Source organism: Schistocerca serialis, chromosome 3, assembly GCF_023864345.2.
Source record: "Schistocerca serialis cubense isolate TAMUIC-IGC-003099 chromosome 3, iqSchSeri2.2, whole genome shotgun sequence".
In the NCBI taxonomy this organism is placed as follows: Eukaryota; Metazoa; Arthropoda; class Insecta; order Orthoptera; family Acrididae; genus Schistocerca; species Schistocerca serialis.
Window position 1 is genome coordinate 661956768 of NC_064640.1, and position 15263 is coordinate 661972030.

The following is a 15263-nucleotide window of genomic DNA, read 5'->3' on the forward strand; positions in this document are numbered from 1 at the left end:
TCACACCATCCTGCGTGAGCTTTACGCGTGCCTTTCGGCTACCTCCCAGTGGCTTGGCTGTCTTGCCAAGTCACAACAAAATTTATTAAAAGTGCATAACTGTTTCATTTTGACAGTGTATTAATTCCGTAAATATTTGCAGGTCCAGTTTACTGTAATGTATTGACACATTTTGACAAACTCCTGATAAATTATCAGGATAGTGAGTATTATATTCAAATATTTTATGTTTTTTATGTTATACTCTCAGTATAACTTGGTCCACACCCACAAGAATCATCTCATTTTTGGGTATTTGGAATGAAAACTGAATCAATCTTCATTCCGATATCCAGTGGTGTAAACAAAAGACTTTTGTGAAGCCACATTAAAAAGATATTCATGTTCTAATTTGAGACTTATTATTGATAATCATTATACAGTCATAGTAAATAAAACTTGTAAGACAGTGTTGGTTAAAATGCTATTTTTGGCAGTCTTTGTAAACAGAGGACAATAAGCATGAAATCTTACAGCTTGTTGCCGACAAGGAAGTCACTCAGCTCAGGGATGTCCTGGGCAAAAATTGTCATTGTGTTATGGAGCATCTTGTGGAGGAATATTTACGGGTGACATGCAGTCATACCAACCTAAGACTGCACGCCTAGTACGGATTAGTGTACTTCATGCAAAAGTAACAATGTTTCGTGAAAGCCCATTATAGAGACAACTGTCTTCAAAAGCGGTGTTTATTTGTATAAATGACTGTGAAATTAAATTAAAGCTGAGCAGAAGGAAGGTTGCTACTAGAGTCATTACCGTCAGATCGTTTTAAGTTGCTGCAATTAAAAACAGAAGACAGTCAACAGGAGATGTTCTGATTGTGCCAACAGGTCACCAAAAGAAATAGGCAAGGAGTCTTCTTATTGCTAAAAATAAACATGATTATTGCTTATTTACTTAAGAATTCTGAAACAAAATTCGCCATAAGATTAAACTTTACTAACAGTAGTCAGTAAAGTCTAACTTTTCCATATAGTGACTGCTTCTTTGACTGAATAAGGGAGCTATAATACTAACAATGATCCAGAAAAAAAATAGTACTGTACTAGTAATAATAAGAAAACAAACACCAGTGTAATAGCCATGTTCTGTAGTAACTTGAATCAGTGCCTATAAGTAAATGATGATAAAAGATAGGAAATGTATTTCTGTGGAAGAAAAAAATGATGATTCTACAATGCATAGATTTTAATGTTGGATCATGGGTTTAATTAGCAAAGGACCTAGGACTTTCCGTTTCCACCCTGAATGTGATTGTGAGAAATCAGCTTAACATTGATGCCAATGCGGGACAGTCTGGTTCTGTAGCAAAAAAAGCATAAATACATTCAGCCATCAGCATATGATTATTTGGATAAACTCGTTGCTGAGTGGTTTGTTATCACTAGAGCATCAGGAATTCCACTTGGTGGAGGGACCGATGGCCTTTGTAGTCTGGTCCCTTCGACCCCCACAAACCGGCTATCCACTTGGTGGCAACTTAGTGAGAGAAAAGGCACATCAGTTTGCTGTAAAAATGGGTATCACCAATTTCACAGCATTGAATGTTTGGATCAGTCAATTTAAAACTCATCATAACATTGTTTACAACCAACTGCATGATGAAAGCGTAAGTATTGGAAGTGGAACTGTGGACCAATGGAAAAAGAACTGAAAATATTATGATTTAAAAGATATTTTTAATGTTGACAAAACTGATCTTTTATATAAAATATTACCAGGTAAGACCTTATATTTTAAAGGTGAAAAAATCCATGGTGGGAAACTGAGTAATCCGATGATAACTGTTTTACTTAGGGCTAGTGATGATGGGTCTGAAAAATTATCTTCTTTAGTAATTGGTAAATTTAAAAAGCCAAGGTGATTAAAAAATGTGGTAACTTTGCCAATTAATTCTGTTCCCAATAGCACTGCATGGATGACCAGTTCCATCTTCGCACTCATTTCATGCAGGTCCAGGCATGCACTGGATACTAAAATGGGGGCGCAAAAAAAAGGGGGGGGGGAATAATGGTGCTACTTGGCAGATGTACAGCACATCCTGACAGTCTGCAGCTCAGAAATATTAAGTTAGTGTTCCTGCCTCCTAATTGCACAAGGGAGCTTCAACTGTGAAATGTGGGAATCATCCATTCGTTTACATGGAAATATATAAGGAAGCTTGTCCAGAAGGCTGTATTTATGCACAATAATGGCAAGGATGTAAAATCTATGACCATATCACTTTTGGATTGGATGCTATGCATTATAAAGCCAAAGTGTGAATGGATGTGGACTCCTTTAATTGTTTGTGACTGTTTCATGAAATCAGGATTTAAGGTCACAGAAAACACACAGGAAACACTGGAAGAAGATTTGTCTAAGATGATTTGTCTGAGCATACAAATTTTTCTGTGATATGTCTATCGTCTTCATTTCAAGAATATGTCAGTGTTGATGCTTCAGTCATCACTTCAGGGATGCTAACAGTAGATAAAATCATTACCAAACACTTTGAAGAATCGGAGAGGGAGGTGATTGGTGAAGAGGATGATTGAGGTGGTGGCAGAGAACCAGTTGTGTCAAGCAGCAGACAAGGTGTGGAAGCTATTAACATTTGAGGTAGTACACTGGTATTGTACCTGTTGTAGCCGCGAGTGACAGCCAGCGGTGCATGGCAGAGAAAGGAGACATGAAGCCACCAAGCGGGGGAGCTGCTGGAGGTATCGCTAACAACGAACAGACAGGATAGATGAACAAGGAGGGGATGACAGACACTACGGTCAACCAGTACACAACATGAGGCAAGCAAGCCAGAACTGAGGCGATAAACATGATGATAAAGCAACAACGCAGGAACACTCCAAACAACAACAGTATGTATCTCAACACATGGAACTGGATTGCAGTACGGCCGAGATGCACATGTGAACTACGGCGCATAACAGACTGCTGGGATAGCACCGTGTGGCTGCCTAGATACATGAATGCGGAAATGCAATTGGCCGTGGACTTCACATGGTATGGAGTGTGGTGCACTGGCACGGCGAGGCTTGTGACGCAAGCGTGCTCGAGCACAGAGACCCCCTAGTGGGTATCCAGGTCCGTACCGTATGGTGCGCATTCAACTTCCCCTGGGCCAACACCAAATCCCTCCCCTCCCCCCATCCAAAACCTGTACATAGGGGGTGGTAATGCCCCGGATGGTGCCGTGGTGTGCGGAAGGAGGAATGGAGGGAGACCCTGTGTCATCAACTACCATTGGTTGGTTGGGAGGGCAGTCCATGGAATCCATCAAAACGGCACCAGAGGGCAGGGCATCGCATGTCGCCTCGGATCCTTGTGGATACAGAAAGGAGTGCCAGTGTACGTGCAGGGAGCTGGCGGCCGTCGACAGTGGGGCCAACTCGAAGACCTTGTACACACCAGGAGGCGGCAGGGGATTGGGGGAAGTGAGGTGCCACGAAGGGGTACGAGGCCACAGTTGGCTATGGTGGGGGCACTCGAGCCCCTTATGTGCCTGTACTGACGTCACAAGCTGCCTGTGGGTCACAACTACTGTGATGGGAGTCGAAGCAGCCTTGCCCCCATATGAGGGGGCCCACATGGCCACGTCAAGGGTGTAGCGGTGAGAGGCTTGGAAGCGGGGCTTGGAAGGTGATGGCATCAGCAGGTGGAGCAGGGTCTTTGGTTGCCGCTGATGGAAGAGTTCGGCTGGACTATGACCATCAATCGGCATGGTGTGATAAGTGCTCAGGAATAAGGTGAGGGCTGACGTGGCGGCAGAGGATTGAACTGCTATTTTCAGCTGTTGTTTAAACGTCCTGACCATTTGTTTTGCTGTGCCATTGGAGGACAGATGCAATGGATGGGAGTGGATGTGTTTGATACCATTGGTCTCACAGAATGCTTGGAAGGAGGCTGCTGTCAGTTGGGGGCCAAGGTATGAGGCAGTCCTTCGATGGTGAGAACGTGAGCCAAGGCCGTGAGTGTAGCGTCAGCCATGGTGAACGCCATGCGCACCACATACAGGTATCTGGAGTATGCATCCACAATGAGCAACCACATCAATCCCAAGAATGGGCCCGCAAAATCAAGATGGATGTGGTCCCAAGGCTGGCAAAGTGTGGGCTAGGGTGCAAATGATTGCGAATGGCTGGCCTGGTGATGTTCACACATGGTGCACCCACAGACCAAGCATTCAGTGTTGCTATCGATGCCTGGCCAATAAACGTGCTGGTGTGCCAATGCCTTCATATGGGAAATCCCCCAGTGTCCATGGTGTAGCAAGCATAGAACACAGTGGTGCAAATCTGGTGGGATGATCACCTGATGGGTGCACCCTCTGCGGCCAACAGAGTGACACCTGCCACAACCAAGAGCTTGTGTGAGAGGTGCCACCAGGGACTGAATTCAGTTTTCAAACGGCGAGTCAGATAGGTGGGACAATCATGGGTCACATAGTGGAGAACCTGACCCAGGATGGGAGTCCTGGCGTGACCTGTGCAACCGTGATGGGAAATCCATCCAGTGTATCTTGGCGGGCCATATCATTGTGAAAGCAGAGGACTTCCTGCTGGTCAAACTTGGGATCAAGGCCCAAGGGAAAACTCGACAAGGCATCGGTGTTGGAGTGTTGAAAGGTGGGCTTACATCGGATAACGTAAGTGTAATTGCTGAAGAACAACACCCAGTGCTGAAGACATTGAGCAGTTTGCTCTGGGAGGTGTGTGTGGGAGAGGGGGGCGGGGGGAGGGGGGGGGGGGGGGCAAAACATGGTAATCAAAGGCTTGTGATCAGTGAGGAGAGTGAACTTTGTCCCAGCCAGGTAGATGTGAAACTGTTGAACGGCAAACACAACTGCAAGAGACTCTTTCTCAATCTGAGAATAGTTCCTCTGTGCTGGGGATAGCATCTTGGATGCATGCACAATGTGCTGTTCTGAGCCATCCAGGACTGTCCCAATACCACAGGTCAAAGCAGAGAGGACTCTACTGCTGCCACCTGTGGCTTCGCCATGAGGCGTTTGTTTGCCGCTTGTGTGATTTCAAAGGAGTGGGCTATGCACAGACTGTCTTCCAGCAAGGGGATATTGAGTTTCAGCACAGCCGTGCGGCCTCTGGACCAGGTGCCAGTTGAGCGACAATATTGCGAATCAAGGGCATCTCGTGCTGTGACTTTGTCCAGCAGCAACTGCAAGGATTGCTGTAAGGCTTCTAACTGTCACTGCTGCTGCTGCTGCTGCTGCTGCTGCTGCTGCTGCTGCATGAACTGCTCCAGGAGACAGACCAATTTAGCCTCCATGCTACCCACCCTTTTACCTCATCGCCAGTGTTATAGCTGTGAGCAACCAGCGAACAGTGTGCAGTCGAGAATGGAGACGCAAAGCCACCAGGCAGGGGAGCAGCTGGAGGCATCACTAACAATGAACAGACAAGACAGATGAAGTAGTAGGGGACGACAGACACTAAGACTGACCAGGACACAACACAAGGCAAGCAAGAACTGAGGTGATTAACATGGCAAGACAACACTGCAGGAACACTCCAAATGACGACAGTATGTATCTCAATGCACAGAACTGGAACACAGTACAGCCGAGCTGCACATGCGAACTACGGTGAATACCAGACTGCCGGGGTAGTGCCACACGGCCGGTTAAATACATGACCGTGGGAAACGCGATTGGCTGTGGACTTCACTTGGCACGGAGAGTGGCACATTCGCACAGTGAGGTTCGTGGCACAGGCGCGCGCCAGAGCACACAGACCCCTAGTGGGTATCCAGGTCCATACCCTCTGGCATGCATTCAACTTCCTCGCCTTCCAACACCAGAGTATCAGGAGGTGATAAATTTGTTTGATGCTTTGTATACTGTGGAGAGACAAGTAGAGCTAATTGTTTTTAGACTCAAACAAAAACAATTTATTATTTCAGATTTTTTTAAATAGGAAAAATTTTAATTGGTTGAATGTCATATTTTGAACAATGTCAAGAGAATTATAGAAAAGTAATTTATTCATTTTCACTTGCTGTGTTTCCTTTGCTTTCCTGTATTTTACACTTTCTTGTGTTTTACACTATTGGTAGTCTGTCACTGAAAAGTGTAAGAAGGGGGTTTTACTGTAGTTAAATGCCAGAATTATTTCTTGGTCTTTTGTGTACTATGTATCCTGTTACTGAAGGAAAAATTGGTGAGCCTGTGAAAGTTTACTGTAGCAGCAAAGATTTTTAAGTGCTGACAAAGAGGATACAGGTATAAGTGTAAAATTGGGATAGGATTTTTGATTTGACAAAGCTTTTGTAATGTCACATTAGACATAACTGTGGAACATTAGTACAAAACCAAGTAGAATGTTAAATTTGAAACTGCTTGTTCTGGAAGGATTTAAGTTCCTTAGTTGTAATACACTATGTGTTTGAACAAATCATCTTAATTTTGGTTGAATTTATTCCTTCTGCAGGTGAAGAGAGAGCAGCCCTTTTTGAAAGAAAGGATTTTCGAAGGAGGAATACCATTCCTAGTGGCAAAATCCAGTCTCTGTTAGCTGATCAATTGGAGAAGTATCCCAATCTGCCACCAAATCCTTTCCAAGACTATGCCAAATATGATGGAACAGTAAGTTCTTCCAATCTATGCCTAGTTAAAAATACTTTATTTAGAATTGTTATACTGTTTTGGGAATTTGTTAGTTCATAAATGTGAAGTATGTAAGTGAACTGTGTTAAGACATAAATTCAATATCTTACTTCAACAGAATCACCAGAAAATAACATTAAAAGAGTTAAAATTAAACAATGACACAGTCTCACAGTGCATGCATTACTCATTAATCAGCTAGTCAGTTAATTCAATATTCCCTTAATGTAAATAATCACTACCTCTATCAAAATTATGTGCAATTCAGATTATTCTCTGAGAGATAATCAGGACTGATTGATGTGTTTCCTGTTTATGAAAAGAAGACGATGCTGGATGAAATTAATGTCCCTCACAAAAGAAAATGTTTGTTTGAAAAGCAGAAAGTTGCAGAAAACCTGACTGACTACAAACCTCCCAAAGCAACAGATTCAAGATTCTGTTGCTAATGAGACAGGCACAGTTTTAAAAACTGAAAACTAAATTGCATTTAATGGAAAAAGAAGTGTGAGCAACAAAATTAGTAATAAAAAGTCGGCAATAACTCTTGAAGGAGAATCAGACAGTCCAATGTGTCGGTATAGGAAATACACTCAGGTGACAAAAAGTCATTCAATAGCGATATTCACATATACAGATGATCGTAATATCATGTGAAAAGGTTTCCGACGTGATTATGACCACATGATGGGAATTAACAGACTTTAAACACGGAATAGTAATTGGAGCCAAATTCATGGGACATCCCATTTTTGAAATCATTAAGGAATTCAACATTTAGAGATCCACAGTTTCAAGAGTGTGCTGAACATACCAAATTTAAGGAATCATTCTCACCACAGACAACACAGTGGCTGACGCCCTTCACTTATGACCAAAAGCAGCGGCATTTGCGTAGAGTTGTCAATACCAACAAAAACATTGCATGAAATAATTGCAGGAATCAATATGGGACATATGACAAACGTGTCTGTTCAGACATTGCAGCGAAATTTGGCATTAATGGGCTTGGCAACTGAGGACCTACACAACTGCTTTTGCTTACAGCATGACATCACCTGCATGACCTCTCGTGGGCTGATTACCATATTGGTTGGAAACTAGACAAATAGAAAACCATTGCCTGATCAGATAAGTCCCAATTTCTGTTGGTAAGAGCTGACAGTAGGATTAGAGTGTAGCACAGACCCCATGAAGCCATGGAACCAGATTGTCAACAAGTCACTGTGGCTCCATAATGATGTGGGCTGTGTTGATATGGAATGGATTGGGTCCTGTGGTCCAACTGAACTAATCATTGACAGGAAATGGTTAAGTCTGGATACTTGGAGACCATTTGGAACCATTGGTGGATTTCATGTTCCCAAACAACAATGAAATTTTTATGGATGACAATGTGTCACATCACCAGGTCACAATTGTTTGCGATTGGTTTGAAGAATATTCTGGACAATTCGAGCAAACAATTTGGCTACCCAGATTGCCCAACGTGAATCCCATTGAATTGAAAGATCAATTTGTGCACAAAATCCTGCACCAGTGACACTTTTGTAACTGTGGATGGGTGTAGAAGGAGCATGGCTCAATATTCTGCAGGGTACTTCTAACAACTTTTTGAATCCATGCCACATCAAGTTGGTGCACTGTGTCAGGCAAAAGGAAGTCCAACATGATACAAGAAGTATCCCATGACTTCTTTTTTTTGTCACCTCAGTGTAAATTGCTGTTGGTGAAACCTGCAACACCATGGAAGGGCTCTTGAAACTGTTATGAAACTTAAATGGTATTGAATGCAAGGGTTTGAAGGTGAGCCACATTATTGGCACATTTTAACACTGGTGTGTGTGGGTGGTATAGTACTAGATAGGCATGTATGCAGTACTCTGTGTTAAAGTCTGGCCACCTCGCTTTATGCTGAAGCTTATTAGTCACACCCTTAATGCTGGATCATTGCCCTGTTTTTCAAAAGGTTTTCCATCTGGCTGAGGATTATATGAGATGGATTTTCTTCTTACAAGCCATGTACCAGAGAATCGCTGTATTAATCTGTGTTAGTTGACTCTTATGGACATTCTATGCACCTGGTTGTGCTTTCCTTTTATGGAAAATAAAAATGTATTACAATTGTAGTGGGTGTTATCAATCATGAGTGATATTTAAACACTTGCGGATGTCTCATCGAGAGAAACATCATTATCACAGTCAGTATTTCCTTTAGTATTTGTGAGCTGCTGTAAGTTTTTGAATGTTATGGACCAAGTTAGAGATTTTACCTGTCTGCTAGGTTGACTGCTGGTGGATGAGTTGTTACGTATCCTTACCATACAGTCTGTCTTCTTGTTGAGAAGGCTTGAAAATTCAGGTCAGCTGTGGGTAAACATTGTGTTATTGAAATATGGCACTAGAAGGGTGACAGTTGAGGGAGGAGTGTGTAGGATTCATAGAATACCATTTGGGCCTGAGACTTTGAAAAACATAGCATCTAGTTTTGTTGAAATTAGCATTTTTTGTGTAAACAATTAGACAGATAAATTTAAAAGACTGTAAACTCTCCTTGTTAGTAGTGTGTATTTTCGTTTTGTAACAATATAATGAAAAGACTGTCATACTATTAGCTTTCAGCCAACAAGACCTTTGTCAATATTAGACAACATGGGCGCGCGCGCACACACACACACACACACACACACACACACACACACACACACACACACACACACACACGACCAGTCTCTGGCAGCTGGAGCCAGACTGCTAGCTGCAGGGCATTATGGGAGAGGCAACTGTGTGGGTATAAGGAGGAGGCTGGGGTGAGGAGAGTGAAGTGCTGCTGGGATTGTGCAGGGATGAGTTGGGGAGTGGGGCAGCTAGATGATGCAGTCAGGAGGTTAGATAAGGGACAGAGGAGGGGGGGGGGGGGGGAGAGAGAGAGAGAGAGAGAGAGAGAGAGAGAGAGAGAGAGAGAGAGAGGGGGGGGGGTGAAAGGGAGGAGGGTGGGTGAGGGGGTAGCAGAAATGGAGAGAAGTAAAAAGACTGGGTGCATTGGTGGAATAGTGGGCTGTGTAGTGCTGGAATAGGAACAGTGAAAGGGCTAGACGGGTAAGGACAATGACTAACGAAGGTTGAGACCAGGAGGCAGTTGGGAGTTGGTTTGTTAAATACTATTGTTTCATCACTTCTTTTAAGAAAGAAATCAAACTGACATCTTAAAACTATAATACTGGCAAATTTGAAAGTGATTCTAGTTACAGATGTTTTAAGTGTACTCTGTAAATGAGGAATAGCTTGTGCGAGTTCTGTATAAGCAGGGCCAGTTGAACAGTTTTGCACAGAAATGACTACCACGTGACATCCTCCCCTATTTTCCCTCATACATTTTCAGCCATGCCAGTTTTTGCTAGTAATTTTGATAAGCACTGTATAAAAGTCTTGCACTTGAGTGCTCAGGGTGCCCCTCTGAAATTTGCACTCCAAATGGCCGCTGTTAATTATGATAAGTCTTGTCTAGAAATTTTACAGTTATGGCTTTCCAACCTGCAGCTTATGTCACTTGTGCCTTAACTTGCACTGTGCATAAGTAGACTTGCAAAATTTTCACATTTGCTAGCATGTATTGAACAATATACATCAGTAACGATTAAATTTTTGTACGTTAACACTAAGGTAAATCTACCACAGTGGTGCAGCACCTGATACATATGACACATAAGATGAGATGATACTGTAAGAAAAACACTTGATAGTGGGAATAATTACTGGAAATCTCTCGTGCATAACATAGATTAAATAAAAATTGCAATTAGCACCAGCAAATATACATACATTAAAAAATATTGAAATAGACTACAGAGTGGATGTGTCAACTGTACATCCAGAATACATGCTTTTTATTCATTGCAAGAGTACATTATTTTACAGGCCTTTTATGCTGAATTGCAGTGCAGTGTGTGACAAGAGTTGGTTAAATCTGAGAAACTAATATGGTGCAGTAAAAATCCAGAACCTGATTTCAAAAGGTACCTGCACTTAACGAATGTTTCCTTCTGTTCTGGTGCAACTGTCACAACAACAATGACCCCTCTCACCTAATGATGCTTTCCTTGTATTAAGCTGACAGATCTTTTATCATTATAAAATCATCCTGGAACAAACACATTACTGATACTGGTTAATGTACTTGTCTATAGACATTTATCTTTCTGGCTTCTAGATTAGTCTGTGCGAGTGTAATTGTTTGAAAATGTTTTGCCAATGTGACTAATTTGATGTTTTTTCATAATGTTTTCGGTGTGAAATTAAATTATTGCCTTTTTGTCAGTCCCAAGTCCTGAATGTCTATTAATAACTGTCTCATTTTTCTCTCTGCAGGCTCAGGTTGGGATGTCCAAAAGATCGTATGGTATCTTTTTAACTATGTTACCAGAAGAGCAAAGGAATTATCCAATGCATGTTGTTGTACTGGCAAATGCAAAAGTGCAAGACCTTATTGGGCTGATATGCTGGAAAGTGACACAAGAATATGGCGTGAACAAGCTGAAGTATGTCTTACATTAACAGATGTAGAATGTTAATTTTGCATTGCAAATTGTTTTACAGAACCTTTTGTCAGCAATTTTTTTAGTTGTGCAGGTAGCATGCTATGTTCAAATAGACGTAGGTGTCTGACTTTGTATCTTAATGCCACATGGTGCTTCAGAGCAGATAATGTTTCAACATTTTCTCTTAGAGCTCAAGCATTCAAGGCAAGAGTAACCTCCAGCTGCCATAGCAGTGTTTCTTTGTACACCGTGTTAAGTCCTTTTTTATGTACTTCTATGAAGAACTGCACGGTACCTGTATATTTGTCTGTCTTGAATAGTGTTTATTAAGGTTTTTCAAAGTATTTTTCAAGGATTAGTGTCACATGAGCTGATTTTGTTGCACAGCGATAGCCAGAAACAGTGTTGCAGCAGTATGTAGATTATAGACACTATTTTGGTTAATGTTATATTCCTTGTGTAGATGAAATGTAGGTTAAAGGTGGACAGGGACTGCACTTCTTGTGTATGGAGGTAGGGGGAATGCCCTCGAGATCTCTGATATTTGCAGCACCTTCCAGTGCACTCAACCTTGCCAGTCCACATACACCAGAGTGTGAATTGAGAGTTGTGATGGGGTTGTGAATCTGTGGGCAGACAGTGAAAGTGACACTGATTGCATAATTTTCCACTCTAACAGGTTCCATGGCCTGGTTATTATTGAAAATACTTCTGAACCAGGGTGATACATATTGTGATCTTGTGTTTTGGGTCTGGAGCTGATCTTCCTGAAAGGTCTGGACAGGCACTAAGGGTGGGTTTGCTGGTCATTGGAAGGTTTAGCATTGGGTTGTTGATGGGGACCACTGGGAAAATAAAAGGCAGGTCAGGACAGTTGGCCAGTATCAACTTTGTGTGCTTGCCATGCAGTCTAATCAGAGATGTGGAAGCAGTTATGGATCTCACTGGGTGCAACCAGCTCATTTCAGTTCATATGATATCTGCTGCCCATATTCAGAGCCCATTCTACAGTTTCTACAATAGCTCACTACACTGATGAAGACAGCTGACCTTGCATGCAGGGTGGAAGCTGAGGTAGTGGTTTGCAGCTTTGTTCCCAGAACTGTCTTTTTATGACTGAAAGAACATAGACGCAGTCCCTGACATGCTTATTACACAAACACCATGAAAATAGAAGTCCAATTCACAAGCCAAAGTCCATTCCAATAAACAGTATCCAGTTAGTTTGGCCAAGTGTAGGCAGTGAATGATAGACTATACCAAAATGTTAGTACAGAATTCAAAGTGCTGTCATAACTTTCGATCGCTGGCATAGGTAACAGCATAGAGAAGTGAGATGAACTGACTGCAGTGGTCTGTGTGCTCATTTAAATAAGGCCGCGCGTAGTGTCTGCACCTGCGTGAGTACAGTGGTAGTGCTGTGGGTAGTGTTTTGTTGTTGTTAATCTCTTGGGTGGATCGACCAAGGTAGCCATAGCAGGACATGGTGCTGCCACTTCTTGGATTTTTTGCTTTTCATATCTGGCTACGATGTAAAGTGGCAGTCATTGCAGATTGTGGTCCTCTGGTTTGGAGCCAAGTTCAGGATTTAGACCAATGGTTTAAATAATTCAGAGACAATCTTTTCTACATATTTCTTGAGCTGTACTGTCAAGTGGAGAATTGTGGACCCCTCATAATAGGTCGTATGTGCATTCCACACAGAAAGCAGTTGTAGAGATGTTGGGTTTTACAACCATACTGGTGAGGTGGGGAGCCATTTTTCTGTGTCATGATTGTGTCCACTGCTCCCTACCCGGGCATTTTGGGTTCAAATAGCAGTCGTGAGAAAGACACCAAAAGATGGGTAGTACTTTTCTTATAGTATTTCAAATATGTTTACCAGAGAAGAATAAGTGACCATGTCTTGCAGGCATCTTCAGCTCTCCCTCTCTGGCTCATGTAAAGTGAGGTTGCACTGTAACACTTGGCAGTCCTGGGCTTGGTGGTAGCTGATACACTACTGCCCTTAGCTGAGCTGGAGCTGAATCAGCAGCAGCAGAAATGACTGGTGGTCAAGGGCTCTCAACTCACCTTATGCTGCAGTCTGTGGCCAAAGCACTGGGGCAGAGTAAAGTTATGAACCATCAGGTAAAAGTGACAGCTGACGATGAAGGGTGGCTGCCCAGTGGGTGCTGGACAGATGGCGGGTTCAATCGTCGGCACAATTGGACAGTGTGTGGTTTCCATCTGATTACTGTGGCTGCTGGGTCAGTGCCCATGTGGCTCGATGCACATGTCTAAATGACACCTCAGAGACCATTTGTTTGGCTGCAGCTGGCAGTAGTTCCACAACAATGACGCAATGCTGAAGTGACACCCTGTGTCTCTGGTTGCTGCAGGGTCATTGTAATATGAATGACAGCTAGTGTTCAGGTGTTGTCATCATCTGTGAAGTAATTCACACAGTACGTGCTAAAAATGTGTTGCGCCTGGTTGTAAAATGGACCAAAGACATGGAAACAGCTATTTGGGATTGCTGAAGAGCTGTGCAATATCTCGGGAGATATCCTTCACGGACTCCCCTGCTCACTTTCAAGAGAATTCACAGTAAGACTCAACATCTAATTAAATGCAGAAAGAAGGAATACTATGTCACCTCCCTGGGAATGTACACCTCTTCATCCCAGATGCAGACAAAATTTTGTATTCTTCTGGGCCACCAGAGGTCAGCAACTGTTCCAAGTCTTTTCCTTTAGACTGGTTTTTTTACTGATGTTTTTGATCTTGGTGAACGCCTTGTGAAATACTTTGCAACAATGCTGGCATACTCTTCTTAACTGGTTACCTTTTGAATGCATAAACAATAAGTTCAAAGGAGTTTATAGGTGTCTTATTTTTGCAAGATAGTATTATCATCCCAATCTTTAAACCAAGCAAAAACCTGCGCCCATTCCATTTAAAGCTACTGATTGATTAGCCACACCAGTGTGCCCTGAAAACTGCTTGAAAGGAAGGTCACTTATCGGTTGTGGTAGGTCCTTGAATCTATCTGTCTCTGGCCATCCAGATTTAGGTTTTCTGGGATTTCCCTGAATCACACCAGGCAAATGACAGGACAGTTCCTTGGAAAGGTTCCTTCTCCATCCTTAAGAAAACAATCTGAGCTAATACTCAGTCTCTAATGATCCCATTTACAACTGGACATTAAATCCTAATCTTCATTACTTCGAATCTTGGGACATTTCCTCCACCTATCATGGTGATTTCTGGGGGGGATAATCCCAACTGACCATCTGGTTAGGATTGAAACTGCAATCCGGCAGCTGTTTTGACCTACATAAGGCATACACCACCACTTGTTACCATCACATTTAGCTTACCTGTCATGACTGGGGTTTTGAGGCTGCCTACCAACTTTTATTCATCAGTTTTTATCACAGTGGTTGTTTTGGATTAGAGTTGGTACTACACTCAGTTCCTCATGGATCCGAGAGAATGGTATCTTGCAGTGCTCCATGCTGAGTTGTTACACTCTTCCTCATTGCCCTCGATGGGCTACTGGTTACCCTCATTCTACATGTTGGCAACTTTAGCATTTGATAAAGCTCTCACTCTGTAGTCTTGACTGAAGACCAGCTCTGAGATGCCATCCAGAGGGGCTCCAATTGGAATCTTTCCTGTGGTTTCCCCTGCAAAAACACGAGTCATGCATTTCTGTCATACCTCGGTCCAGCTTGATCCAGAACTCTACTTTGGTACCCACTGCTTGGACATTATTGTGCAGTCCCAGTTTTTTTGGGTCCCTTGATCCTACCTCTTTTGTCAGCTGTCTTTGTCATCTCCTTGTTACTCTTGTATCGCCTTCTGCCACAGCCTGTTTCCCATTTTAGGGGTAGCAGTTAGTTGAATAGTGTGTTGTGTTCCCTTCTTCAATGCCTTGACTATAATGGATTGGGGTTGGAATAATTGTGAGAACGATGGCTCCTGTTGCATACAGAGTTGCAGCGATCACTCACCTGTTCCCACTCACTGGCTGCCTTGACCATTTCTCTCACTTTGTTTTATTATTGATAGGTCAAGTG

At 42.7% G+C, this 15263-nt stretch overlaps 1 protein-coding gene across 1 annotated transcript in view; it reads left to right on the forward strand.

Annotated features, from left to right (window-relative positions):
• LOC126470543 (target of rapamycin complex 2 subunit MAPKAP1) overlaps positions 1 to 15263 on the forward strand; it is a 116011-nt gene that overhangs the window by 61702 nt on the left and 39046 nt on the right. Inside the window, exons 4-5 of the mRNA XM_050098474.1 lie at positions 6486 to 6640; positions 11030 to 11199. Of these exons, the coding sequence (XP_049954431.1) occupies positions 6486 to 6640; positions 11030 to 11199 (325 nt within the window). The remainder of the gene's footprint in view (positions 1 to 6485; positions 6641 to 11029; positions 11200 to 15263) is intronic.